Source organism: Melospiza georgiana, chromosome 1, assembly GCF_028018845.1.
Source record: "Melospiza georgiana isolate bMelGeo1 chromosome 1, bMelGeo1.pri, whole genome shotgun sequence".
NCBI classification, from domain to species: domain Eukaryota; kingdom Metazoa; phylum Chordata; class Aves; order Passeriformes; family Passerellidae; genus Melospiza; species Melospiza georgiana.
In genome coordinates, this window is record NC_080430.1 from 90,876,731 (window position 1) to 90,903,105 (window position 26,375).

General features: G+C 38.2%; 1 protein-coding gene across 1 annotated transcript; it reads right to left on the bottom strand.

Annotated features, from left to right (window-relative positions):
* On the bottom strand, positions 1-26,375 carry CLPTM1L (CLPTM1 like). Its single transcript, XM_058028378.1, has 17 exons — positions 26,152-26,375; positions 25,192-25,292; positions 23,664-23,853; positions 22,749-22,891; positions 20,759-20,837; positions 16,917-17,034; positions 15,420-15,514; positions 13,791-13,875; positions 12,330-12,433; positions 10,926-10,991; positions 9,870-9,920; positions 9,170-9,252; positions 7,351-7,385; positions 7,006-7,061; positions 6,879-6,923; positions 3,495-3,610; positions 1-2,278 (listed from the first exon to the last, which is right to left on the bottom strand). Exons 1-17 carry the CDS (start codon positions 26,332-26,334, stop codon positions 2,200-2,202), a joined length of 1,629 nt encoding a protein of 542 aa, XP_057884361.1. The 5' UTR covers positions 26,335-26,375; the 3' UTR covers positions 1-2,199.

Below are 26,375 nucleotides of genomic sequence, written 5' to 3' on the forward strand. Positions count from 1 at the left end.
TTTATCCTGTATGCCAAGTCTTTTATTTGGAAATGGAATGCATAAAACAATAACTTGAACAGGAAAGCCTTGCTCATCTTAAAGACTTAATACGTTATAATTTTATATGCTTTATGACTACTGTATAGAATATCTTGAGGTCAGTGTCAAGAAATGCAAGACAGAAGACCAGGAAACTCACAGTATGTAAAGGTGCAAGAGAAATCTTTCTGTGTACAAAAATGAGCCAGGAAACATCAGAAATACCCAAATACAGTATTCTGGACTTTGAGAAGCTACTCTAGAAGAACCAATGATTTGGTTGTTTTGAAATGGCACAAAAAGGGAATGTGCTATATGCATTCTTTACATCAGGAAAACTTTTCACACACATTTATCTTAATGTGAAATATTAGTTTGCTTAACAGTAAAGAGCTCACTCCAAATAAATTCAAAACAGGTACAAGATACAGCAAATGCAGTCCCAGTTTTGCATAGACTTACTTGGGTGTGTTTAATGCTAAAGTCAATAATCTGTAGTTACAATTAACAGCATAAAGAGACTTTAACATTAACAGGAGATAAATATTCACTTCAAGAGTCCTTTCCATTGCCAACAGTGTGTAAGGAGGATTTCAGTACAGGAAACGCTGTAGTCTGTAGCAAAACACAGTAGTCAGGCAAACTTCTTTATCTTTTGGACCCAAATATTTATACATTCAGACTTTTGCAGAACCAGTACTGGATAAAATCCATTTCACCAAGTGTTTACAGCCCACAAGAGCCGACCTGTATGAATATTTTCAATTCATGACAAATTGAAGTTAAACAGCCTTGCACAAACAGCATGCAATTTAATAAACTTAAGAATCATTATGGTTTATTTGCAAACTTACTGACCAAAGCAAAACTAGAATTGGAAACTAGAATTCTGCCTTTTGGATTTTTTAAAGTTTTTTTTTTTTGCTGTTGAAAGGAATGCACTCTATTTTCTTTACTGTTACTAAGAAACTTGCTTTTAAAAATTTTTGGAGATTCAAAAAATGTTCCTAACCATTTTTGGAAGTGGTTTCTAGATATAGCTGTGGAGTTTGTATTTTGGTATAATAATTCAACCTGATTATTTTCTATAAACTTGAAAGAAACAGATCAAAATACCACTCTTAATGAATTTCATTCCCATGGAATACAGATTTTAAATTGAAAGGTATGAATTGTTCTTCACCAGGTTATTTTTTTTTCTCTGCATCATGTAGTTTGTTGAACCTGTACTTGAGCAAAATAATTCTATGTGAATGATGTGTGTTTCATCTAAAAAATAGGATGGGCAGGGAGGGAGAGAGGAAAAGACTGAGGAATTATTCCCTTTGAAACATGACAGAATTGGTCTAGTAGGCCACTGTGGTACCAAATGATGAAGAATTTAAGAAGCATTAAGAGACCTTCCCAGCACATAACAATGATTTGCATTACATGAATACCTACAATGCCAAGAAATCAGGTTTGTCAACAATGCAGAAGGATTTCTATAAACTTGCATACATATTAAAAGAAATAATGTTACAGTTTTTTCACACCTTCATTCACTTTAAGAAAACTGAAACCCTCTGCCATATTGTAGGCCAAGAACATGGCAGAATTTGAAGTTTAACAATGCCACCTACCTTATCCTATATTTCCAACAATACATCTTTTTAGCTAGGAATTCACAATTTCTACAATTTCCATTATCTCCATTATCAAATGAGAATGATTTGTAAGTAGAATATAATCCAATATTATACCTTTTATTTTTGACAGCCCTCAGTTTGGCAATAATCCTTGATTCTGCTGTAGCACAGTGTCTTGTTTTTTCAGTTTTCATAGCCTAGTGGCACAGGCACCACAGTTTCAGTTCATGAGTTGTCTTAAAAACACAGATTTGGATCTTAATTACAATGGTCAGGATGCTTAGGTTTTCACTGAAGAGAAGCTGAAATGCAGGAAGTTTATATCATGTCATCTGGCAGACTGTAGACCTTGTGAGGATGAAGAGGGTCTTGAAAGAGGAGGATATCAAAACTAGATTTTGGCAATATAGAAGATGTATTGTCCATGTAGTTCTGTCTTAAGCTTTAAAAATACTCTTATTAAATAAGTTTTTCCTTCCTTAAGACCAGGTAATACACAAAGCAAGGAACAGTCCAGGGGTCAGAATTTTCTTCAGTTCTTAGTTATTCTCTATGAGCTTTTTTTTTTTAACTTTTCTTCATAAGATTCTCCATACTCATTTACTCTGCTCTTATCCACAGGATAAAGCCTGCCAGAAAAAACCCAAATCTTTAGTTACATTATAGCCTCCTATCTGAAGGAATTAAGTAGTTCTATGGTGCTTAATTTTAAAAGTTAATTTCTTTGTCATCATATTCTCTATTCCCATTTGTGGCAAACCCCAACATCTTTAAACATTTGTACAGACATATCAGCTTTTTCACAATATGACTCAACCAGCTGTCTCATAACAGAACCTCTTAAGAGATGTACTAGCTCCCTTAAAGCTTGGCTGGAGTCTTTTCTCAAGCAATCCAGGACACCTCTCAAGCTTGAAACCAGTGCCCAGCCCCTATCAGAAGCTGCTGACCACTTAATTTCTACAAAAATAACAATAAACAAAAATGCTTATTCTTGGAAACAAAAATACACTTTCTGTAACTTCACTATGAACAATATTTCGTAAGTAGTACATATAGCTTTCTTCCCTACCTGATTTTAGTTACTCAAACAATCTCAAACTCAACAGGTACTCAACTTCCAAGAGAACCTGATAACTTGTTTTTGCAAACCAGGTAAACAGAAAGGCAGAGCAGGGCAGTCCCCCATCACACAACACCCTTCACTCCTGCCCTGCAGAGCACCTTGGAGAACATGCCTCAGACATTGAACATATGGAGATGTGGCCCTCAGCAAGGGTTGGAAGCCCAAAACTGCTAAGGCGAATACAAACTTAGAAATTTTTCTCCTTTCCCCAACTTCAGGTATTTATGTCTCACATTTGATTTGTAGGTTTTTTTCTGTTTTGTTTTTGTGGGGGTTTTTTTGTAGGCTTTGCTTGGTTTTTCTTTTTTTTTTTTTTTTTGGGGGTGGGAGGATTTCCGACTTCCAAATTCAGTGAAAAGAAGGATGTTGTGGGGAGGGAAAAGGGGTAACTGACAAAAATTCTGAGTACTGTGAGAAGAGGAATCTTTTTATTACTCTGAGTCATGTCCAGGATTATTGTCAGTTATGGGAAAATGGTTTAGCTCCTCTTATTTGTATTGAGATCTCCTTTACAGGGTGCCCTGCTCACCATTCCCTTTACTAGGCATATACATAACTAACATGATCCAGCCCATACTATACTAGACACTATTAGAGTGTAAAGCTTCTGCTCCAAGTCCAGCCCAATCTACAGCTCTTTACAGCAACAAAAGCAACCCTCTTAATGCAACCATCTATAGCACTGTAAAAACTGTAACAAATATTAAAGGAAGTCATACCATCTTTGGTAGAGATAGACCAGGAACACAACATCATCTCTAAAGCATGCCAGCCTATGAGATGTTGGCATAGTGATGATAAAAGCAAATATATCATCGATAAAGGTGTTGAATGCCTACAAATAAAAGAAAAGTATACTTCAGTTGGCTGTGAAGAAAGGAAGTCATCAGTTATACAAAGTTAGAAGCTTCCTATATTTTTCTGTGGGAACACAGACTTCCTCCATATTTATAATAAAATAATAAATCACGCCTTCTGAAACATGAAGTCAACGTTCTCATCTCTTCCCTCATCCTAAGACCCCTGTGAACACCATCATATTGGACACTTAAACAGATTCTAAAATAATGATTATCTAGCATGAGCTGGTTCAAATACAGAATGTCATTATCACAACTAGAAAGTTCATAAATAATTAGTTAATATATAATTTAGTTTCCATATTTATAACAACACTTAAAAGTTATGCTGCAAAACTAATTAATGCAAACTTTAAAATGCCTTCTTTTAATGAAGACATACTGTCTACTACAGACCAGAAGTTACAAGCAAAAAGGAAGTAGGACTGTTTCAGGTAAGTGAGAGTATTGTCATGGGAGGGGAAAAAACACATACTCAATTTCAGAGAAAACTTCAAAAGGAACTGGAAAAACCCCCAGACTTTGGTTCATCCATTACTCAAATGACAAGATGTACAAAATGTCACTTCACTTTCGTTTTCTGTAGAAATTTGTGTAAAAATTTGTTAATATATTGCTTTTAAGAAGATTAACTTAATAGCCTTGGAAAGACTTTAAAATATTTTCAGTGCTTTCCTGGAAGTAACCATGTCTTGAATAACGGATGGGTAATTTTCTACACCAATTCCAGTCAACTAGGTGTACTACAGGCTCTATTTCTGCAGCAATAATGAAAAGTAATTTAACCAAAAGGCAACTCCTCTGGATCTGGCTCTTGGCTACAGGAAGGGTGTACAACTCTTACTGTGCACCAGCTCTAGTACTCATGTTCAATAAACTGTTTCAACTCACTGAAAACATCAGGAAAAGAACCCAGCAAAGAATGTTCACTGTTAGGTTAACAAACTGAGTCAGTAACATGGCTCCTTTCAGTTCAGCAAGCTGTATGCTAATCTATACCATAAGAAGGGCGCAAGTGATGTAAGCACAAAATTCACTCTACAAAATGAACCAATGTTTATATGATAGAAGAAAATACCAGCAGAAAATGTTGGACAGGAGAGAGTTCTCTCTCCAGTTAGAGATTAGTTACAACAGGAGAGCTCTTTCTGTCAGGTCAAAACAAATCCATCAGTCTGAAGTGAATGAGGAATATGGCTGGCATTTCTCAAGTCTGTGCAAAGGTTTGTCACGGAACAAAAATAAAAACCTTGGCAAGCTGGAAAAGACAGGCTTTCCAAGTCAACACCCAAGTGAGTGATCCTACAATAATAATGGGAAGAAAAAGCTAAATGCTCCATCCTTCAGGCACACAGGCAGTCTTCACAAGGCACTGCAAGTGAATGCACCAAGGCAATCCATTCAATAGTGTTTGGACTGGATAATTTTCTTTTGAGATCACCTTACTTGAAGGTACTCTTTATTAACAATGAAACAAAACCCACAGAAACTGGAAAGTCAGAGTTCAAATTAAGGAAAAAAGACAACAAAGCTCTCTAAAACAATGGTCACAGGTGAACTCTCAGACTCTTCTTTCCACTTTAAGTGAAGAAGAGAGCAAGCAAATGTCTAAATGAAACATAACTGAAAACAAAAATAGACTTCTTTCTCCACACACACAAGCCTTTGTTGTGGATAGCCTATGGCATCTAAACACAAACTATAAATGCTCTGTAAGAAAAGGCAAGGTTGTACTGATTTAAAGGTAATTTGCTTGAATAACCTCCCTCTGTTGTTTATTTAACTGCTGATGTCTCTGCTCAGTTATTTTCTTTGGTGAAGTAAAATTGTGAAATTATTTCAGTAATATACCTTTTGCTCCCTCCTCTTAAGAAACACGCTGATTTGCCTAGTATATGCCTGAAATCCTGTGTTTATTGTTATTTTTGTCTCTATTTCCACATCAAACACTGCTTAGTTGCTATTCTGCTACCAGCTACATTTCAATCTGTTTTCCTAGATGCACCCTGTTTCCTTAAAAACAGAAGGCACTAGAAAGTTGGACAATTGCTATAGGCTCATAGAAATGGAAAAGCCTTTGTAGTCTCTTTAGGTGTGTATGTTTTAGTTCTTTTGTCCCATATCTTCTGTTCAGAATTGGACTCCATTTCTTGAGCAGTTTTTAACACTGCTCCTTTTAAAGTACAGATGTTCTGGACAATTGTAATGTATCAGCACAAGAAAAATGAAAGCATTTATGAGTGGATGCACAAGTAAAAAGGGTACATGGTGATGGCATCAGGGCCTTGATGATCCCAGCACATCCAGCCAGGGTTTCTCAGGACACAAAGATCAGCAAAACAAAGCACAGTACAAAAACTCTAATGATCGGGATTGGTGGGAAATGATAGCCAAAACACTATCACCTCTTTAGGGGTACAAGAACAAAACTAGCATGGAGTTGCTAAATGAAGGAGAACATAGCGGATGTGGGAACTCGGCAGTGGGTGTCCCTTGTTATCCATATCTGTGCATGTGAGAGCTGACTGGGATACTTGTGTCCATCATCTTGGTGTCTAAGTACTATACAAACCACTTGGACACATGAGTGGGTGCTTGTGTGTATGCAGCTATCAAAGGGTTAGTGAGCTGATTTTGGTTTTAAAGAAGCTCACCTTCCCCTCCAAGGTCTGCTACTGAGCTTGGCTGCAGCACGGCCCTGCCTTACCAGGGCAGTCCAGGCAGGGGGGACCCCACAGTGCAGCCGCTCCTCCCCCATGGAACAATCCCCCTCACATCTGCCCAGAAGCTCACAATTACCACCCTGGCACAGAACAGTGTGTACATTACTTCAGCCTCTGGTAGCTCCTGGAACCTGCCAAAATAAGGTCTTTTAGCGTTCCTAACTGTTTCTTGGCAACTATTCCTTGTCAGTGATGCATTGACACCTTCTTAAAATAATGCATTTAACTGAGACTGATACATTTATCTGCAGGAGCAACATCTGCACTCATGCAAGATAGCTGACAGTACAAAAAGCAGTATTATCATAAAAACTAGGATGCAAGTATTCTCATCATATGGAAGTCATTATGAAAAACGAAAATCGGTGTGGTTTTTTATTTTAAGGATGGTTGCAAACAAGTTTAGTTCTTAAAACAAAAAAAGTACAGCCATCCTTAAGCTATTTATTATTAGGCTTTTTCTTACAGAAAATAATTTTCAAAATGACTGCACACAACTTTAAATTAGAGCTTTACTTACTTTGTATGTGAAAGCCTTCCATGGTAAGTGTGCAACAGATTTCATCTAGAAATAAAAAGTATCAAATTGTAATCAAGTCTGGAAGAAGAGACTAGAAAAGTAGACTTTCATCACTTTTCAATCTTACCTTGTAGTTTACAAATAGTTGGGGCAGCATAAACAGGAATCCAAAAGCATACACTCCTGAAGATGAAATATGGAAAACAAACAAATGCACAGATGTTAATCACACGACTGTACTTCCATAATTAGTAATTTTACTCATTTTTTCCCCCTGAAGAACAGAGATGCATCTAATTCTTTTGTTCACTTTGGGTTGATTCTTCTCCCTTTTTCACTCACTGTGATAATTTAGTAATAAGTTGTTTATCTGTATTACACTGATCCAAATGACAGCAGTTAATGTTCTACTTTTGAGTCCTGGCCTTCATCTAAAAAGATATGTATAGAAAAGAGAACAGAAGGGACTCACCATTGACAAAACTGTTAATCAACCAGGAGTACCAGCTACAAATAAAGAGAGTACAGTTATATTTCTCTTTAGCCACATCCTATACATCACTGTACACCACATGACTACTCCAAGAAATAGCTGTGTTATAAATTTCTCCATCACAAGAACTAAATACCTCACATCTTCCTTCTCTGGAGGGACTCCAGAGAAGGCAGTTTAAGCAAATGATACTTATCAGTCCATACAAGAAGATTTGACAGATTTATCAACTGGTTTTATACTTTTACACACCATTTTAAGACATCTGTGTTGATAATTAGATAACTGACATGAGATATGTGCACTGTGTGTGTAATATTGTTCACTGAAACCTGACTGTATTAAGGCCTGCCAAGATAACACTGTGTTCTAAATATTAAAGAGTCACTTAATATGGCACAGTAAGGCCTTAACAAGTACCATTCAGTGCAAACCATAACAGTAGGTATTAAAAAAAAAAAAGTAAATACAAGGAATCTAGGTTTTTCCCTCCTTACATCTAATAACCTTCCCAGATGTTCAATGGAGCACAATCCTAACAAAATAATGGTAGAGCTACAGACAATGACAGAATCCCATACTCCTGCTTGCAATTCTGAGAACAGCTAATAACTGTCACACTCTGGTTACATAATTTAAAATTAAACTTGCACTGCTGTGTTACTGTCACATTAATGGCAACATTACAGTTGTAGCAGCATTTCAGTAATCCACAAGTATTTAAAGAATGAATCAGAAAATGCCTCCAAGATTAAAGGATAATCCACTGCTAGAATTATTTGTTCTGGCACATTTCCTTACTGATTTAACAATGGCAAGACTTCTATAATATGAATTGCCTTCACTTCCTGAAGCTGCAGCTCATGAAATATTTGAAATACAGTATTTTGAAATACTAAACAAATTCAAGAATTTTGTCAGAAAAGCAGAATTTTAAAATGCTGCATATTGGTTAGCTGCTTACTATGACAAGAACCTTTTGAAAAATATGCTTTTCTAATAGCCCAGAAATTGCCCCAGTTTCTAGTATGAGTGTTACAGCTCATGTATGCAGCAACAGCTTAAAATAACAATAGGAAAAACTACTACTGCTTGTTTTCTCCCATCCCATCTGGGCCTAAGGACTATTAAAAAATGCCTACATGGCCTCACCATGCTTGTGTTTGCAGGATTCTCCTACAACAAAGTCTCATTGCTACACACTTGCTTGCATCTCTCCAACAAAAAAATCAACCAGCTATTTTAAGTGAAAGGTGACAAGGGTTTAATTTGTTCATGAAATATTGAGTGTCCAGCTCTTGCTGAAGTATTACTATGCTGCAGGAAGTTCATGGCTCTAAAGGAATAAAGAGCCCTTTCTAAAAAATGCTTTTGCCTGCTTGCCATCATAGCTATCATATCTAGGAACAAAGAAGCCTCTTGTTCAAACCAACTAATTTTGTGAAGGTTTTTGCTTCTTTTTGCTATTGGACAGGTTCAACCACTGAATTCCTTTCATGTCTCCTATCACCAACTGGCCCTCTGAACATGAATGGCAGCTTTCTTCCTCCTCTTCTGATTGACATGTATGCAAGCTATTGAATTCTGTGCTAAAGTAATTATCAGGTAACCTGTGAAATACAACAGCCTGTTGCTTACAGGATGTTAAAAAAACATCTATATTCTTCAACTTTAGATAGGACAAGGAAGTTTCTAGTTCCTGGCCTATGCATCAAACTAAAAACTGATTTCAATAACCATATAGAAAAAATGGGGAATGTTTCAATTCCTTGTAAGATCCTTTACAGAATTACAGTACCTTTTGTATTTGACATTCAGCAAGGAGTAACCTGCACCTCCAATACACAGTGGATAGAGCAAATATGACAAGTATTTCATAGCCTAATGGATAAGAAAAATAGTTTGTTAGTTCACATTACATATGGACAAATTTTTCATGGCATTAAATAGCCATGAAAAGAAGACAGCCACATAACTTTTTCCTGAAAATATTTTCCTATTCCCAAATGCCTGCTATAATTTCTACTATGATTCCACTTCTAGTGGTGGTGGTGAAAATTCCAAAGCCCAACTCAGACAAACAATCACCTCAGAGTGCTGGCACCAAGAGACAGTGCAAAGATCAGTCTCTACAAGTAGCTTCCTACTTAACATCAATGTTGTCACTTATGCTCAATTCCTTTCAAAAAACAGGAACCATGTGAACTTACTTTCAGTAAAAATAACAAGTACATATATCAGCTTTCAAATTTTTGAGTGGTAATGCTTCTCAGAGCAATGTCTCAACCAGATTCAACAACCAAAAGAACTATTTCATAGTTTCCTTTCATAAATTATCAGAACGAATCTTCACTACCTTATCATCTACACAGTGATGATCCACTTGACAACTGTGAAGATGTGGAAAATACACTTGTAGAAAAAAAAAGCAAAACATGTCAATCAACAGGTGACATATACAGACTTTGTAGATCACAAGTCATAGGATTCCCTCTTACCTGAGCATCATATTCCTCGGTTTTCTTTTCAGAGTCATTGTATGCACCAAACTGCAACACATATGAAAATCATAATCACATCAGAACACTGGGGAAAGCATTTGCTCTCCAACTCTCTACATTAAGCAGGTAACAAAGCTTTTAAAAGCTTCTGTATAGGAGAGTCATATATTAGTCCTGTGCAGCATACTAAATTTAGCGTAGGCAAAAAGATTAACTTTTAGCCTCATATTTTAAACCAAACTTCCAGGACTTCTTTGCTTAGAGAAATGCCATTGAAACAGCAGAATTCACAAGGGAAGAGCAAAGTCAAGTAGCTAGAAATATGTCAGATACAGGAAGCATTTATGAAAAGCCATAACCATGAAGAGGTCATGGATTATCATTGTTATGGATTACCTCCACATGTCCAGAAATTCTGCCTGCTTCAACACAGTTCCTTGACATAGGAACAAGCAGAGCCACCAGTCACTCCAGACACAGACTTTAAGCAGCACAAACCCCCAGCACTTCTTGTGCAGAAACACTGAATATTAGACAATTGTTTCTTCTAACAGCAAGATAAACTTTCAGTGCAGACTGCACTTTGCCACTGCATGTTCTGCAATCTCAGCACTTCATTTTACTCAAAAGAATCATCTAAGAGTGTACTGTCCCCCAGAACATTCCACATCTTCTGTTAGTTCCACAATGGAAAAGTCACACTACAGGTTCATGAAAAAGCCAGTTTCTTATTTCAAAACATGATGTCACTTAAGAGTGCCTTTCCAACACAGTGGCAGCAGCACAGCCCACCTATAAAATTAAGCAGAACTGACAAAAGTTCTGAAATTTCTTGCACCACAAATACATACAAATAGCTGCTTCTTCTAAAGAACTCAAAGAAAGAAATAGGTTTGCAAATGCTCATCCTGCTATTGGATTAAGCCATTCATAGAGAGATTTTTTATAATTAAAAAAAATTCTTCATTTCACTAGAAGTCAAGTTGCATGGTAACCTGGAAACAGATGGATGACTCAAGAGTATAATCATTAACAGAGCAATGTATACTATACCTGAAATTTGGGTCTCAAACCTTGCCACCTGATTGTCATTTTCAAGGCCTTCTTCACCTTCCAGAGCTGTGATTAGCAAAACCAAAAAACGCACATAAAAGATTATTATACAAAGGAACATCTTATGAAGGATTCCAGATTACCTATTTTCATCACCCACTGCATAAAGCAGTAGTATCCTGATTGCACACACTGCCTGTGTCTACACAAACCAAATGCCATGTAATCAAACAAGTACAACGTTGTGAGCCTGCACTATTAAGTCTCTTTATCAGATGATGTAATTTAAGTGAAGTAATGTAGGCATTCCAGGATATCTGAATGGTAGTGCCTAAGTGGGGTTAGCACCAAGATGAACCCCAGGTCAGGCATTTAGAAAATTCCAGTAGTCATTTGCCAAGCAAGTTTTTATGTGCCTTTGATCAAAGTGCCTCAGAACTCCTAACAGGAATTAAGCTGGCACTTATACAGTCATTACATTTCAGTAATGAACTACAAGCAAAATTCAGTGAATCTGCTGAATTATTTGGTTACTTACAGTACAGCCGTAACAGCCTGACCCTAACGTAAACCTGAAGTTTCAGTTCACCTGAAAATTTACTCATGTACCCACACTGCTATACGGATTTGACAACTTAGGCAATGCAGGTCCCCAGGAGAGCTGCACTCCCTGAAGATTTTTGTGGACAAGGTTAATTTGCTTAACTTTAGACACACCAATATTCTCTTCTTACCCACCATATATTCCAGACAAAAAAAAAAAGGGAATCGTGTAACGACAATCCTTTACTGTTATCTTTGGTACAAGTGAGAAAATAATTTCTTACAGAATCAATGTCACTATTAGCACTGCATGAGAAACAGGAGTTAAATCCAAGCTGTGAAAAAGCTCTTCCTAGCAGACAAATTCCTCTGAGATGTACTGTCACTGAGAGTGCTGTCATCTTGAGACAGCTGTGCTACCTGCAACCCACTGACTAGATGCAGACTTTTGGAATCATGCACACAGGCAGCACTCTCCTCCTTGTCCTCCTTCCCCAGTCACCTCAGTCCTGGCACTGTGTGTGGGCACACAGCCTGCTCTGTGACAGTGCTTCCATGCAGGCTTGTTGACATGGGTAAACTTGCTTGGCCAGGAGTGAGGGCTATTGGGTGATGTGATAAGTGGAACCTCAGCATCACTGTGTTTGGTTTTTGCAATATCAGCTGGCCCATCCCAGAAAAAACAGATACTTCCAGTTTAGTTATTTGATCAAGGGACACCATCTCTTCTGCCACTGAAAGCTAAGGACACACAAGCTACAGCAGAATTTTCCAGTAACTGGTTTAGCATTATTTTTCTACTGTAAACTATGGATGTTGCTGCAAATACTGGTATCTGGTGCTACAGCTTTAAGAACTCACCTCAATCACTGCACCAATGCCTGCTGGGATCAGTACCAATAAACTTGTTTGTTCATCCAAAAGGAAAAGAAATATTACCACAGTACTAAAGCACCGCCAAAGCACTAGACAGAAAACATGAAAATGGAAGGCTTATTAATATTTAAATGAACAGCTGAGATGACAGAAGACTGATGGTCTATTTGGTACAATTCTGTCTTACACAAATTAGGTATGAATTTCTTCTGTGTACATCTTGATATATCTAGTAGTCCTAGAAACAGCCAATGATCTCTGGGCAAATAGGGAACAAGAACATTTTATGCAATCCTTATCACAGGAGATGAAAGAGAATTGGTACATTTAATGAAGATTTCTGTACTGAAGCAATTCAGCAATATGTGAGTACAATTAGGAGCTACATTCATGATGTTTGTCTCCTGGAAGCTGAAAGGCTGTGAGAGAACATAATGTCAGTATTTGAGACTCATGTATTGTTTGTAAATGTTAAAGTCTTTTGAATTTGATTTTACTGAGACTCAAATCTGGCAACTGACTCTTATTTCTGAAATTCCATGGACGGTTTTGAATTTTTATAAACATTTTGGCATACACATGCCAACAGCAGTACAACTGCTTTAAAAAAACAAATGCACTCATAAAAATGATAGATGGATTATCCACATGATAAAGCATGTTGTTCATCATAAATTAGAATGCCCTTCCCCCAGGTACTGATATTCCTTACATGTTTTAATCTATCTGTAAGTATGATAGAATTAGGAATAGTCTCAGAGGTCAAGTGACTCCAGGTTTACAATTTTGCTTCATAATCAAGACTGGAAAAAAAGCAATTAATCTGTTTCTAGGAAGGCTTGGCAGGATGTCAGATCACTGTGTTTCTCTCATCTTTCCTATAAACAAATCAAGTCAACCCTCCCATACTCTCCCCCTCCCCCTACCCCAGGAGCCTCCATTGCTCCTGTTTACATCAAAGCCCAAATCAAGCAAGAGCATTACAATACAGCACTTTCCACCCACAAATATTTTGGAACCTGCAGTTATCTACAAGGAACACAAGGGACTTGCAGAACAGCATTACTCATGAAAGCACATTCTCTGCACCCACAGAACTTTTTCTGCTCTTCATTCTTTTCTCAAAGTACTTCTCTGTTCCTTCAGCAAGGAAATCATGGTAACTGACTCACTATTAATCTAATTCCCAACTCCAAGACAGTTAAACCTCAGTAGTGACACAAGTGCTTAAACTCAAGTGATACCTGAGCACAGAACTAACAAAGTTAGAACAAAGTTAGATGTAACTAACAGTTACATCTCTGTAGCCTGTTAGCCATCTTTTTGTACACAAACCATCTCATTTGGCTATTTCTATAAACCTACAAAGCGTTAACTTAGAGCAAGACTGAAAACACACACCATAAAAGACAGCACATAGACAACACTTTTCATTCTAGTCCATACCTGCTTTTGTAGACATCCCAATCATGCTCCTCTTTTTCTTCCAGAAACTGATGTCATTTTTAAATGCAAGGAAATCAAAGAGAAGCTGCAAATAGGAAGAAACATACTCATTTGCTCATTTGAGATATACACTAGTGAGAGACTGAAAATGCTAACAATGCATTCAACATGGTATTAAAAAAAAACCATTTTAGAAGCTTCAAAAATTAAGACTCACAAATAAAACCTCAAAAGAAAAGTAGAAGCCCAGGATCTAAAAGCAATGCAAAATGGCAGGATGAATTTCAAACACTACCATTGCAATGCTGCCCAGATTAGTGTCCTGTAAAGCAAGCCAATACAGGGAAATTCATCATTGAGGGTGAAGAACAAGGACCCTGTGGAACCACACATCACAGAGAAAAGCATGGTAAATTAAACTAAAAATGCTCAGTATTGGATAGTCAATTTACATTTGGTTAATATCAAAAGTTTAAGAAAAAAAATCCTACAATACAGCAAGCCAGGTTTCCTCTGTATCTTGTCACTACGTTGACCTAAACTTCCAGGACATTTTAGAATTCAATTTATTTGTAGGAAGCTTTTTTATTTTCTTCAGTATTTTCACTCAGTATAGTTTTTGGTATTTCCTTTAAGACTTCAGTGTCTAAAAAAAATCAAACACAGATTCCAGAAATTCTTGGGTCAGTAGATTTTAATGAGGAAATTTTCAGTTGTTTTTGTGGGGTTTGTTTGTTTGTGGAAGAGGGTTGTTGTTTGGGGTTTTTTTCTGTTTTTTTGGGGGGTTTTTTATTATTTGGGAAAATGATACACAAAAGAAAGAAGTATCAGAAAAATTTGTCCTAGTCTACAGATACCTTGCAATCTGATGATCAGAGTGGAAAAATTAAATTAATATGCCATGGAAGTCTAAGGCTTTCCAAACAAGTTAACTGTGTGCAATGTAAGTATAAAGAAACATAACATTCCAGGCAAGTTCTTATCTCTCCCAGAATATGGGAAGTGTGTTGAGTATAACTGTAGATTACAAAAATATTCCCAGTGTCTAAAAAAAGTTGTTCATTAAAAGTTGTTCATCAAGGTTCAGATTTAAGCCAGTGCTAAAAAAAGGGACAAACAAAAACAAAAAAATAATCACGAGCACTCCACACTTTACAGGAACATTTCTGGAAGCAATTTCAGAAAATATCATCTGATCTAAATTTCTGCATGGACTAGAAGTCAGAGACTCAAACCCTAATACAGGTGCCCCAGCTATGCTACTGCAGTGATAAACCTTGTGAGAAGTCAACAAAATTTAAACCAGTGTTGACAGGCATATTAATTCTAGGGTCTTTGGTTCAACTACAATGAAAAAAAAGTGATAATGATGGTAATGCTTTATATTTCAGTCAAGACTGTTAATTTCTGTATAATTATCTCAAATTTCTGCCTTATTTAAGGTTTTTATATTAACTCTGTATTGGAAATATAGCTGACTTTTGTACCAGATAATGCTTCCACTGCTCTACTGAAATTACTAATTTCAAGAATAATTCTTAATAAATGGAACACCTGAAAGTCAGACACACCTCCCCCGTTTTTTTTTCCCCCAATATTATGTACTGCCTAAAAACTAAAACCACTTACATGGAACGCTGCTACGAAGAATGTCAAAGCCAGAAAGTACAAGTTAGTATCAACAAAAATTCCTTTTACTTCATCTGCATCCTTTTCTGAAAACCCTACAAAAAAGAACAAGTCATTGTGCAAGAAGTACCTGACAGTTCACTGCTGTTATGCTCAAGTCCAGTGTGAAAGGAATCTTATGTCACCTGCACAAGTGTTGTTAAAGAATCATAAATCCAAAACATGATGGAAGCTTTATAGGTAAAATCCTAATCTACCTGTATTTTGGCAAGTTATTTGTCTTGCCCAAACCCAAACCTCACCAGTTACAAGCCTTTGACTTATGTAATTACGATGTGTTTTGTAATGTGCCTTTAACATCTTGTGTAATTACAACCTAAGCTGACCACCTGACAGACAAATGGGAAGACACATTAAATCATTTTGGCCTGAGCAGAGAGTAAAAAAAAAAGGTTTTACAAATCGGCCTCTGAACTTTGGTTTGATACACAGGAAGAGTGAGCTTCACATCAAAAGCTGAACAATAAGAAAAGGACTACACAGTAATGGTCAACAAAGTCAGTGAGAAACATGGCCATAGATGCAACGTGATTGAAGTCCACAGCTCTCAGAAAATACACAATGTTGCATTTATGGCATTTATGGCAATGGTGCATCAACTCACTTTGCCATCACAGCAAGTACATGGCCGTTCTCAAGTGATTTTGGAGTTTTTCTACTAATCTGACTGCTCCAGAAATTACTCCAATAGGAAAATTTCAAACATCATGTTTCACTATCTACATTTGTAGGGGGAACAAGCAGCACCTTACACAGGCCTTTTTTCCAGGCACAGGAGGTACACTGGGGATGAGAGGTCTTGATATCTGTGTCTATCACACAACAACCAAGGCATGGAATATGAAAATTTTGATTCTAAGGAGGCTCACAAAAAATTATGAAGAGCTGATGGTGGACAACTGCCCTCCACAAACTCTGAACAAGCAATTACTTGACTCTTTCACGACAATTATGTTTAGCAGACATTGTTTAGCAGACATAACTGTCTTTAATACAGATTGGCCTGAACTAAGGAGAAGCAGTTGGATTTTACTTAGTATGGCCTGCCTGTATTTCACTGCAGATATACGGCTACAGTGAGTAGCTGTGTATACCTTATATCAAAGCCTATGTACCACTGATCCAACTTTTCTGTTCCATGGATGACAGGGATAACCCAAGGTGAAAATGCTCTTCTTGACTATGTCCTACAATGCTTTTACAGAGTACTATCCAAATAAAATTAATTTTAAACATGGTTAATTCACCTCTGTATTCCTGTTCTCTATCACATGTCAACATATATTTTTATTTTTAACTTTAAGGTGAATCAACACAAGATTTGTAGCATCTTCACCAGCTATCAAAAAAAAAAAAGTATCATCTATGTACATAAAAGAAACAAATTAAGGGGTTAGTTGTGGTTTCTTAGCCTAAAGTCATGAAAGGTAAGCATACCAAATTGCTGAAGGGAGTACACAGCATCCTGCATGTGGATCCAAAATCGGAGTTTTCCAAGAGATATTTTGTCATACGACACTGTAAGAGGTAGCTCTGTTGTTGAACGATTTATAACCTGCATTTCAAAAAGACATGTTTCATCTTAAAAGCAGAAAAATGGCAACAATTACTTCCATTAATATTTTTTTTAAAATAAAGTGATTGTATCACACTGTAATTTAATCACACAATTTTATGAACTCAGTTTGTCCTTAAAAGGGAATAAGATCTCAGACTTCTATATCATGCTTGAAGTCTTTGTGTTTCTTCCAAGAAATGTTAAATTAGCAGTTTGTTCTATTCCAGTTCCTATAGCAACCTCACTGTTCCTGTATACAAATGCCTCTGAGATGGCAGCATAAAGTGGAAAACATGTGCTTAAGATAAGTCTTTTGACAGTTCTTCTCTGAATGTACATGCTAAGATTACCTAAACTAGAATATTATACAAAAACCCCAAAAAACCCAACAAGCAAATTGTATCCCAAAGGCCACAGTCAGAAATTTACTTCATTGAGGCTGATTTTGAGAGAATATGAAAGGGTGGGGAAGCAAGATGATACCACTAGCTCAGACTAATGAAAACACCACACCTAAAGCTAAGTAAGATAACTTTGGGATCTGGAGTGTCACAAAAATTTTCTTACTGCACCCCAAAAATTAAATCTCTGCTAATCCTACTGTATCATCTACATGTTACTTAAGCTGAAAAAACAAAAGTCTTAAATTGCCTCAGCTCCTTCTGCATGACAGCTATCCTTCCCCACCTCTCAAACAGGTTTAAAAAAACCACAAAAACCCCCTTGTCCTCTAAGATGTTAGAATACTCAGCAAATATCTCAGAACACGTTCAGGCAGTCTGTTTTACATTTCCAAAGACAGCCCAGGATGACAGATTGGCAGGCACTATTTGCAAGAGTTCAAGATCTGCTGCTCCAGGCTCCTAATTACTCCCAATCATAATTCCCATCTCAGACCTGCTGCTCTACTCTGCATCAATTTCTACAGTAATTAGTTAGCTGACACCTAACTGAGGTGAATGGGCTTCTGATTCCTGTGACACAGAACATGGTTTTAGGCTCCCCAGCTATCACTTACATGTGAACTGAGGGCTACATTCATTCTCCCATTCACTCTTTCCTCCAGTGAGTACAAACAAATCTCAATTTCACCACTCTCCCAAGACTCTCTAAGCTTTTCAGACAGGGGCAGAACCTGCAGGCACATGAAGGACAAGCAGGGAAGCTGAGAAAGTTTTATGAATACAGCAGAGAGAAAAGCTTGAGAAACTAGAACAGTGTCAGGGATCTCTGAACTGAATGGAACAAAAAATCAAGTGTGGTTACAGCTGACTGTAGAGAACACTGGCAAGATTCCACAGCCATTTACCAACAACCATATGAACATCTTCCACACTGCTTCTCCTTTTCAAAGGATTCCCATAATTCAGTGAGTCTAATTTCAATTTCTCAGTCTATCAAAGACAGTGTTAACATTTACAGCTGAAAGGGAAAAGAAATTTTATCTGCGGAGGATGGACAAGAAACAAAAATTTTGCAAATGCCTGGGTAAGCAGCATGTGGCAAATGTGGCACTCTCCACAGACAAAGAATTACTATGGAGGAATTAAGGGGACTGTAGGGAGGAAACTGGATTGCAACAGAAGACAGAGATTGGAATTGTCCAACCCCAAAAGCAAACTAAAATAAAGGTAAGATTAGAAGAATGAATTCTTTCTTAACAAACAACTTAAAACCCACAAGTGGTGCCTCACAACCTCAATGTGAGTGTGATGGTCGCTAAGCCTTTGAAAGCTAGAAATCCTTGCAATACACCTACTCCTGCAGTATGGCATCAGAGCATCATTACTTCTAGCACTCTACTTAATCAATACTACAAAACAGTGTGCAAACACTGCAAATAAATTCAGTGGTATGAATTTTAAAATTATCTCTTTATTAAATTCTGGAAAATCCCAGACCCATGGCATTTAAGCACGTTAAGAACATGAGGAACACAATCTCTAGACTGCAGTACTCGCCACAGAAGACCCACATCTTGATGAAAAGGAGAGTTAGTTAAGAATCTACACAGCCCAGCACAAGCAGGAAAAACACATCTTCAGCTCCATGATTTTAGGTCAGGCATAGAAAACAGATACTGTCTGTGCCCCTATTCACAGTCAAATAGTAACCTGGCTCCACAAAAGCTGTACCACACCTTCTCTCCTTATTCATACCTGCTCTTCACTTACTACTTAGTCTCTCACAGAATGTTTACTACAAAACCACTCTTTCTGCAGGGCTTGAGAGCACTTTGGCCAATCACTGCTGAGACATCACATAAGCAGTGCTGACAGGGAAGTTTGCAGGTTTTAATGGAATAGTCTTTGCAGCACTTCCCAGGATCTTTAATGACTTTCTAAGGCAGTGAGTTACAACAGTATTAACTGTGGCATGCATGACAACTGCAGGAATGTCATTAGTAACATGGGAATGCTGAATTTATTTGTAAACAGGGTACATGACTTGACCAGTTAAAAGTTCACATGAATGTACTGAACTGGACCAGATGAGCTGTGATAAAACTTTAAACAAAGGACAATGGCCACTAATACAGAAATCACAAATACATATCTAAAAAAACACTGGACAAAACAATCTGCTGTCAAGACTTGTAACAAATGTTCAGGAGTTTATTTTACTGTACAAATCTGGGGTGGAAGGGACACAAATTTGTAAAGATTGTCTTGAACACTAAGTAACAAAACCCTTTCTCTGAGCTAAAGTAATGAATTGGAGAGACAATTTTAAAGGTTTATGGGAAGTTTACAAATACAAAGGCTTCCAACTAGAAGATGCTTAATTCAGATGTGCTAATTTAAGTTTTGCGGCATTCCCCAAGACTGCTGTTCTCAGTAACTCCAAGTACCAAATTCCAGTCAGTGCAACTGAAAAGAACTGTAAGGCTTAACTAAGAGCGGCTAAGATAACATGATTTAGCTACATGGGACTGCCATATTCTTTTTTATTTTTTTTTTTACTGCTGGAGTGACTGAATACTAAAGCAGGTTGCCCGTACAGGCTGTGGCCTCTCCATCCTTGGATATAACCAAACCTCAACTGGAAAAGGTCTTGAAAAACTCACTCCAAGTGATCCTACTCTAAGAAGAGGCATTGGACTAGTAATCTCCAGAAATCTCATCCAACTTTTACTTAAGTTTCAAAGTACTGATTTATTTAAGTGCACAAAATCATTGGATGTATTGTGACACCAAACTTTCAGGTGCTCAAGTTAGTCTAACATGATAGACAGCAGTACAAGAAATTTACTCTTAATTTTGAGGAGATAAGAGAATAGCTACTGACTTATCTCAAGTGTAGCTCCACTATCAGCTATGGATATTGTCAATATGCCTAGAAGGTATGAGAATCTACTCTGGGATGCTAACACAACTCCTTCATATTAGGGAGTCAAACTAGTGAAGAGACTGGTCCTGCCACTACTGCTGCTACAGTGATGTCCTCCATATCCACCCAAAAGGCAAAAGCAATGAAATCCAAACATCTTTGGTGGAATAGAAGACAGTGACTGACAGATACTTCTGCCAGAGAAGTCTCAAAACCCAGATCCAGCTTCTGCAATTAACACATTAGGTCACATTAAATTAAATGATCATTGAGTCCTTTTGTGCATTTATACTTCTTCATTACATCAAACAACCTATGAGAAAATCTTAAAACAACATTGAAGATTACTGTTAAAACTGTTAAATGTAATTAAAGGTATTCTATTACTCACCATCAAATCTTTCACTCTGTTGCTTAGCTGATCAATAAATAATATTGGAAGGTAATGCACTGTCTTCCCCAACTGAACCCTAGGATGTTTAAACATGGATTTTATAACTATAGCGATCTAAAAAGAAAACTATGTTTATTCAAATTAGCACTCAATCATCACTTTCCAATCTACCCATGTAGAAATGTCCCACCATCTTTTCAAGCACATTTTCTTTTAACACACAGCAAGAAATTAGCCACTAGTCCAGAATCAATTTTTCATTGAAAGATACAGGTACTGAAAAATTTTGTTTGTTTTCACCCTTCTGTAGAAAGACAGAATAAGCAAATAAAAATACAAATTAAATTGGTTGTGATGATGCTGAAGCTTTTGAATGACCAAGGGAAATTTAAAAGTCTGCAGAAGAGAAACATGCTGAAGTTTACTGCCATATATTTGTGTCCTTTGTTTCGAACATCCCCCTCCTACTGTGACCATGACACCCCTCCCCCATCTCCCCCCCTCACTGGTGCCTGGCAGGACATCAGTCTCATGCTCTCACCCACACGGGACCGTGGATGTGATGTTGGCTGATGCACAATTGAGAAGGTCAGACACAACTGCAGGGATTGTACAAGGAGCAGAAATCTTCTCTGCCATCTACAGAAGCTCTCATTTGGATTGCTATACCACCTGACCAATCTGCATGAATCCAATAAACACTTCCTAGCCTTCAAGCCCTCTATCAAATTGGTTACTGTAAAGTTATTTAGTAAATTATGACCTACATGCAGTTGCTATGTCAGCGTCTTAGAAAATTATTTAGCGCAATACCCTAACAGAGACAAATTCTTCAAGTTTTCACTAGAAAGGCAGTTAGGTATCTACACTGTGATGTTCTTGGTAAAAATCTATGGAGCAGCATCATGGAGATTCTTAAAGCCTGAAAGTTGAACTTGAACTGTTGACAAAAGAAGAGTCTCTATGCATGCTAAGAGACACATACTAAACACACAATGTGCAACAGTAGCACAGAAAAGTACTAAATTGAGGCTCAGAAACAGTGCTTGGTTATTTAACTGAAGTGATTTGATTTCTATGTAGTAACTATGATTAAAGCTATTGTTACTGAAATTGCAGCAGGTTATTTCATATCAAAACTCTTTTCCTGTATAATGCCATAATTAAACAGCACTGATGCAAATCAACCAGAAAAAGCTTCCTCACCCATCAATACCAGTCCAACAACCCCTTCTTGTTATGGTTTTACCTATTCTGGCTGGAAAGCTACCCCAGAACCCTGGGATCTGCTGGTTAATACTTCTGGATTTAAGAGGGTACTGGTAGAGAAAGGCATCAGCATACAGCAGCACAAGCCTACAGAGCATTACTTATATGCTTGATACTGGAAGTGACTGAAGCAAGCTGTGAGCAGAAGCTACTGCCTGCACCCAGAGGCCTAAAATCCCAGCCCTGTGTGTCAGAATTTTCTTGAGAAAAATGACATAACATAGGAACATGCCCTGTCAAAGCAAAATAAAGTGAATCATAAAGGGAGGAAAACAGGTATCCTAGGAGATCAGCTGTACCACTTCAGCACTTCCAGTTTGTACAAGTAACTTGCACATGAAGGAAAACTGGAAAGGATCAAGGGATGGCAACTGCTCTGAAGGCCAGAAGGACAACAGGACAACAAATAGGTTTGAGGTCTGCTATAGCATTTTACCTGTGTCTTTGTAGCCCTGCTTTGCCTTACTACAGTAGCTTCACACAGAAAAAGTATTGTAAGCTCTGAGCTGTCCAGGAACCAGGTGTCTGCAGTAAGGCTTTCTAGTACATAGTATCTTAGCAGCAATTTGTCACTACAAAATGCAAGCATTAAGAGCATCTGCTCTTGTCTCTAGGTGCCCATTTAAACACAAAATACTACAGAAGGTTAAGGGTTTTTGAAGAAATGTGACATAAGTTTATAAATACCATATCTGACAAAACAAAGTCATTGACTTACATTTTCATGTAGCGGTGAACATCAGCAGGGAGCGATGATCCATCAAACACAAAATCTTCCACCATGACATTTAAGGTGAGTCTTGACCTCCAGTGAGAGACTGGTTCATCCAGGGCATTGGGCTGCTTTTCTGCTTCAATTTGCTTAAAAAAAAAAAACAGAATAAAAATGCATACTGCTAACCAACACAATTTTGAACAAGGTAATAATCTAACTCACAGAATCCAGGGAGCCATTAACTATATCATAAACCAGAAGCCTGCTAAGAAACAATTTACCTTAATTTTGACCAGATCAAGTCTCTTGCTCAAATACAACAGAATGGATTTTTAAGGCCCACCACAATCTGTTACTGAAAAACTTCAGTGTCCATTCACTGAAGTTCAGCCTTGTTCATCAAGAAGGAATATTCATCTAATTAACCTTCATACCTTAGGATTGTGGATACTAGTGAGAAGAAATCACTTTGAAATCACGACTATACAATAATCAGATGTTACTTCAAAACAGTCAAAAGGATGATCAACCAAACATTATCTGTCCTCATATCTTATGCTGCTATTTTACAACAGCAAAGCATATTATTTCAAATGAATTCAATTCACTACAGAAAGCAGCACCATGCTGTTCCAGAGCAATACAGTGTTTCTACCAAAAGTAATGAATCCTTGAAGCAATTACTGTTAACTAGGATGGTGTTTAAATAACTAGCTAGCATTTTAAAGAGCTCTGCCTCTGCTCTGCTGAGTGGTCTGCTATTAGCAAGATAATTAAGAAGAGGATTTTGATGTTTTTTTTCTGTTTTATCATCCTTAGTTTAAAGATGCAAGCACAGCAGATACTAACAACAGAAATGTCTATAAAATAAATTCCTTATTTTGCAGATGCTCTTCCATAGATGGAACACACACCTACCTGTGTGGCTGATTCACCAGTGAGCAAATTAATCTCTTCTGGTTTGGGGATCATGTACGTGGTCAGAGGGCTTACTATATGCACCTGCTTACCATCATGCCAAGGCAAAATGCCAGCATGGTGAAGAAATATGAATGCATATAACGTGCCATTATTTCGGGTTTTCTTTGGTACAGAGACATTCACTGTCCTAAAATACAAAATAAATATATGATGTGATGACAAAGCACATGCCGAAATATTTAGCTATTACTAGACACAATTACTTCTGGCTAACCTGTTCCATGGCCAGAGAGGTAATTTTTTATACAATATATCACAATATATGCATTTCCAAAGATTTACTATTATATTAACTTTAACCTTTGTCCACTCCCAGCTTTATTGCCCTAGATAACACAGGACTGCATCATCAATTCTTTTGTTGCTTTCCTCTACTGATAGGTCACAGGGCCAAAATGATGACAGCACTTGTAAAAAACCAGCCTTCCTGTGCTGAAGATGCATCACAGATCGTATACATGATACAAAGTTTAAAAAGAAAATCACAAAGTTTTGCCTTGCACTTTGCATTAATAAAATATCTTCTCAGCTAAGGCATGCCAAGCAGAGAACTCTAAAACTGGAGCCCCAAACCATGAAGTCACTCCCCTTGTAGTAGCCAAGAAATCATCCTACTTGCACCCTTGCATAATGCCTCCTCTATTCCTGTAGTCTTGCTCAGCTTATTCTGCTCTGAATACTTTCAATAGCTTAGCAGACCCTGTCAGTAAAACAATTCTTATAAGGTCTGTCAGAGAAGAGGTTCAATATGACCTAAACTCTAACCAACGAGTTCTTTAGTCATAGAAAATGAAGAGAGTGAAGTAACCTTGGAGACTACGATAAGAGAGTCAAGAATTGGGCAATTATTTTAAACAAACAAAGAAACCAAAAGTGAGACGGCAAATCTGAAGAACGAAACAAGCAGTTCCAGTCATTTTTATTGTTCAGAAGCATTTGCAGAGTGCAGTGTTCTACTAAAAAGTTTCTCTGAGGGCACAGTCTTGGCACCAATATTGCTTCAGAAGATCCCCAAACCCCAGACTATCAGAAAATAAGGTTTCCCTATGTGACTTTTAGCAGAGAAATAGTTATGGAAGAGCATGTTGCTCAAATACATGAAAGGAGAACACGGTTTGATGTCGAAGTCCTGTTCCAGGTCTGAAGCCACAACAATTAAGAACAAAACAAAACATGTAGCCACTGTCCTACCTATGTGATTAGAGGCAAGTCTCAAGCACTCCCAGGTACATTTGTCTTTAGATTTTCTCAATGGAAACTAATTTTTCCTATTATGAGCAAGGCACACTTCTACAAAACATGTACCTACACGTCTGAGAACAGCACGCTGATCCAAGCTAACCAGTAGTGAAATCTACCTTGGCTTCATGCACACTTCCATCCACGTAACTCCGAGGTTGGATGCACACTTCAGAATTCAACAAAGAACTCTGATACCTTGGATACTACAAGTCCAGATCCTTACCTTTCAAATTTGGACTCAATATCAAAATCCTCCACATTCAGCACAAGATCTATATTACTCTCTGCACCAATGCTTGACCGGGTGGTAGTGTACACACTTAACTGAAAGCAAAACACAGCACAGAGAAATTAAGAGTATGGAAATAAATTCATGCATCTCTACGTTTACAGTACAGATCTGTCTTTCAGCTTCACTAATTCACCCAGTTGCAGGAAGGTTGTACACACAGGGAAAGAAAATTGTATACTCAAAAAAAGTCTTTCCGCTCCTTTTGGGGGTAGAAACAAAGCCATTAAATACGTTTTAATGGGATGGCCTGTTCTGGAAGTTGAAGGAAGTGGATCCATTTCAGAGAACCAGAGATCCTGTCAATAAAGGAAAGGGTCTCTGTCAGGACTGGAAAGGACCTCTGGAGATCACCCTGTCCAATGCCCCTGCCAAGGCAGGGTGACCTAGAGCAGGTAACACAGGAACACATTTAGATGGGTTTGGAATGTCCCCAGACAGGTGCTCTGCAACCCTCAATACAACGAAGCTCTTTCTCACACTGAAGTGGGAGTTCTTGTGGTTTAGTTTGCGGACATTACTCCTCATCCTGTCGCCAGGCACCACTTAGCAGCCTGGCACCATCCCCTTGGCACCCATCCTCTGACATATTTATATGAATTAATGAAGACTTCTCCAGACTAAACAGGCCCAGCATTTCCTCCGCAACGCTGCTCTAACCAGTACGCGTGTGACAGCAGAGATACGAAATCAATAAAACCACAGGAAGCCGAGTCCTGCCCGCGCAGCAGCCAAGGGAGCTCTCCGCAAGGCCCAGCGCTGCCCGGAAGGGAGCGGGGACCGGAGGGAAGCGGGGTCAGAGGGCACCGACAGGGACAGAGGGCAGGGACCGAGGGCAGGGGCGGTGCCAAGGGCGGTGTGCCCAGGGCCTCGGGCCGTGCCCGCCCCGCTCACCTGAAGCTTGGGCCTCCGAGCCAAGTAGGGCCACACGCATCCCCCGGCCGCGCCGTCCCCCGCCGCCGCCGCCGCCGGGCAGGGCCGCGTGTAGACGATGCCGTACATGACCCAGCAGGTGTGCGCCACGTACACGGCGAACACGCCCACCACCAGGCTGGTGAAGGAGCTGCGGCTCAGCATGGTGACAGTGCCGATGGCGATGGCGGCGGCCGCCCCCCGCC

Coding starts and splice junctions, on each gene's coding strand:
- CLPTM1L (XM_058028378.1), bottom strand. CDS start 26,334: ATGCTGAGCCGCAGCTCCTTCACCAGCCTGGTGGTGGGCGTGTTCGCC. Junction 22,892..23,663: donor CTGGTGAATCAGCCACACAG/GTAGGTGTGTGT, acceptor TTTTTTTTTAAG/CAAATTGAAGCAGAAAAGCA. Junction 20,838..22,748: donor GTTCACCGCTACATGAAAAT/GTAAGTCAATGA, acceptor TAAACATCCTAG/GGTTCAGTTGGGGAAGACAG.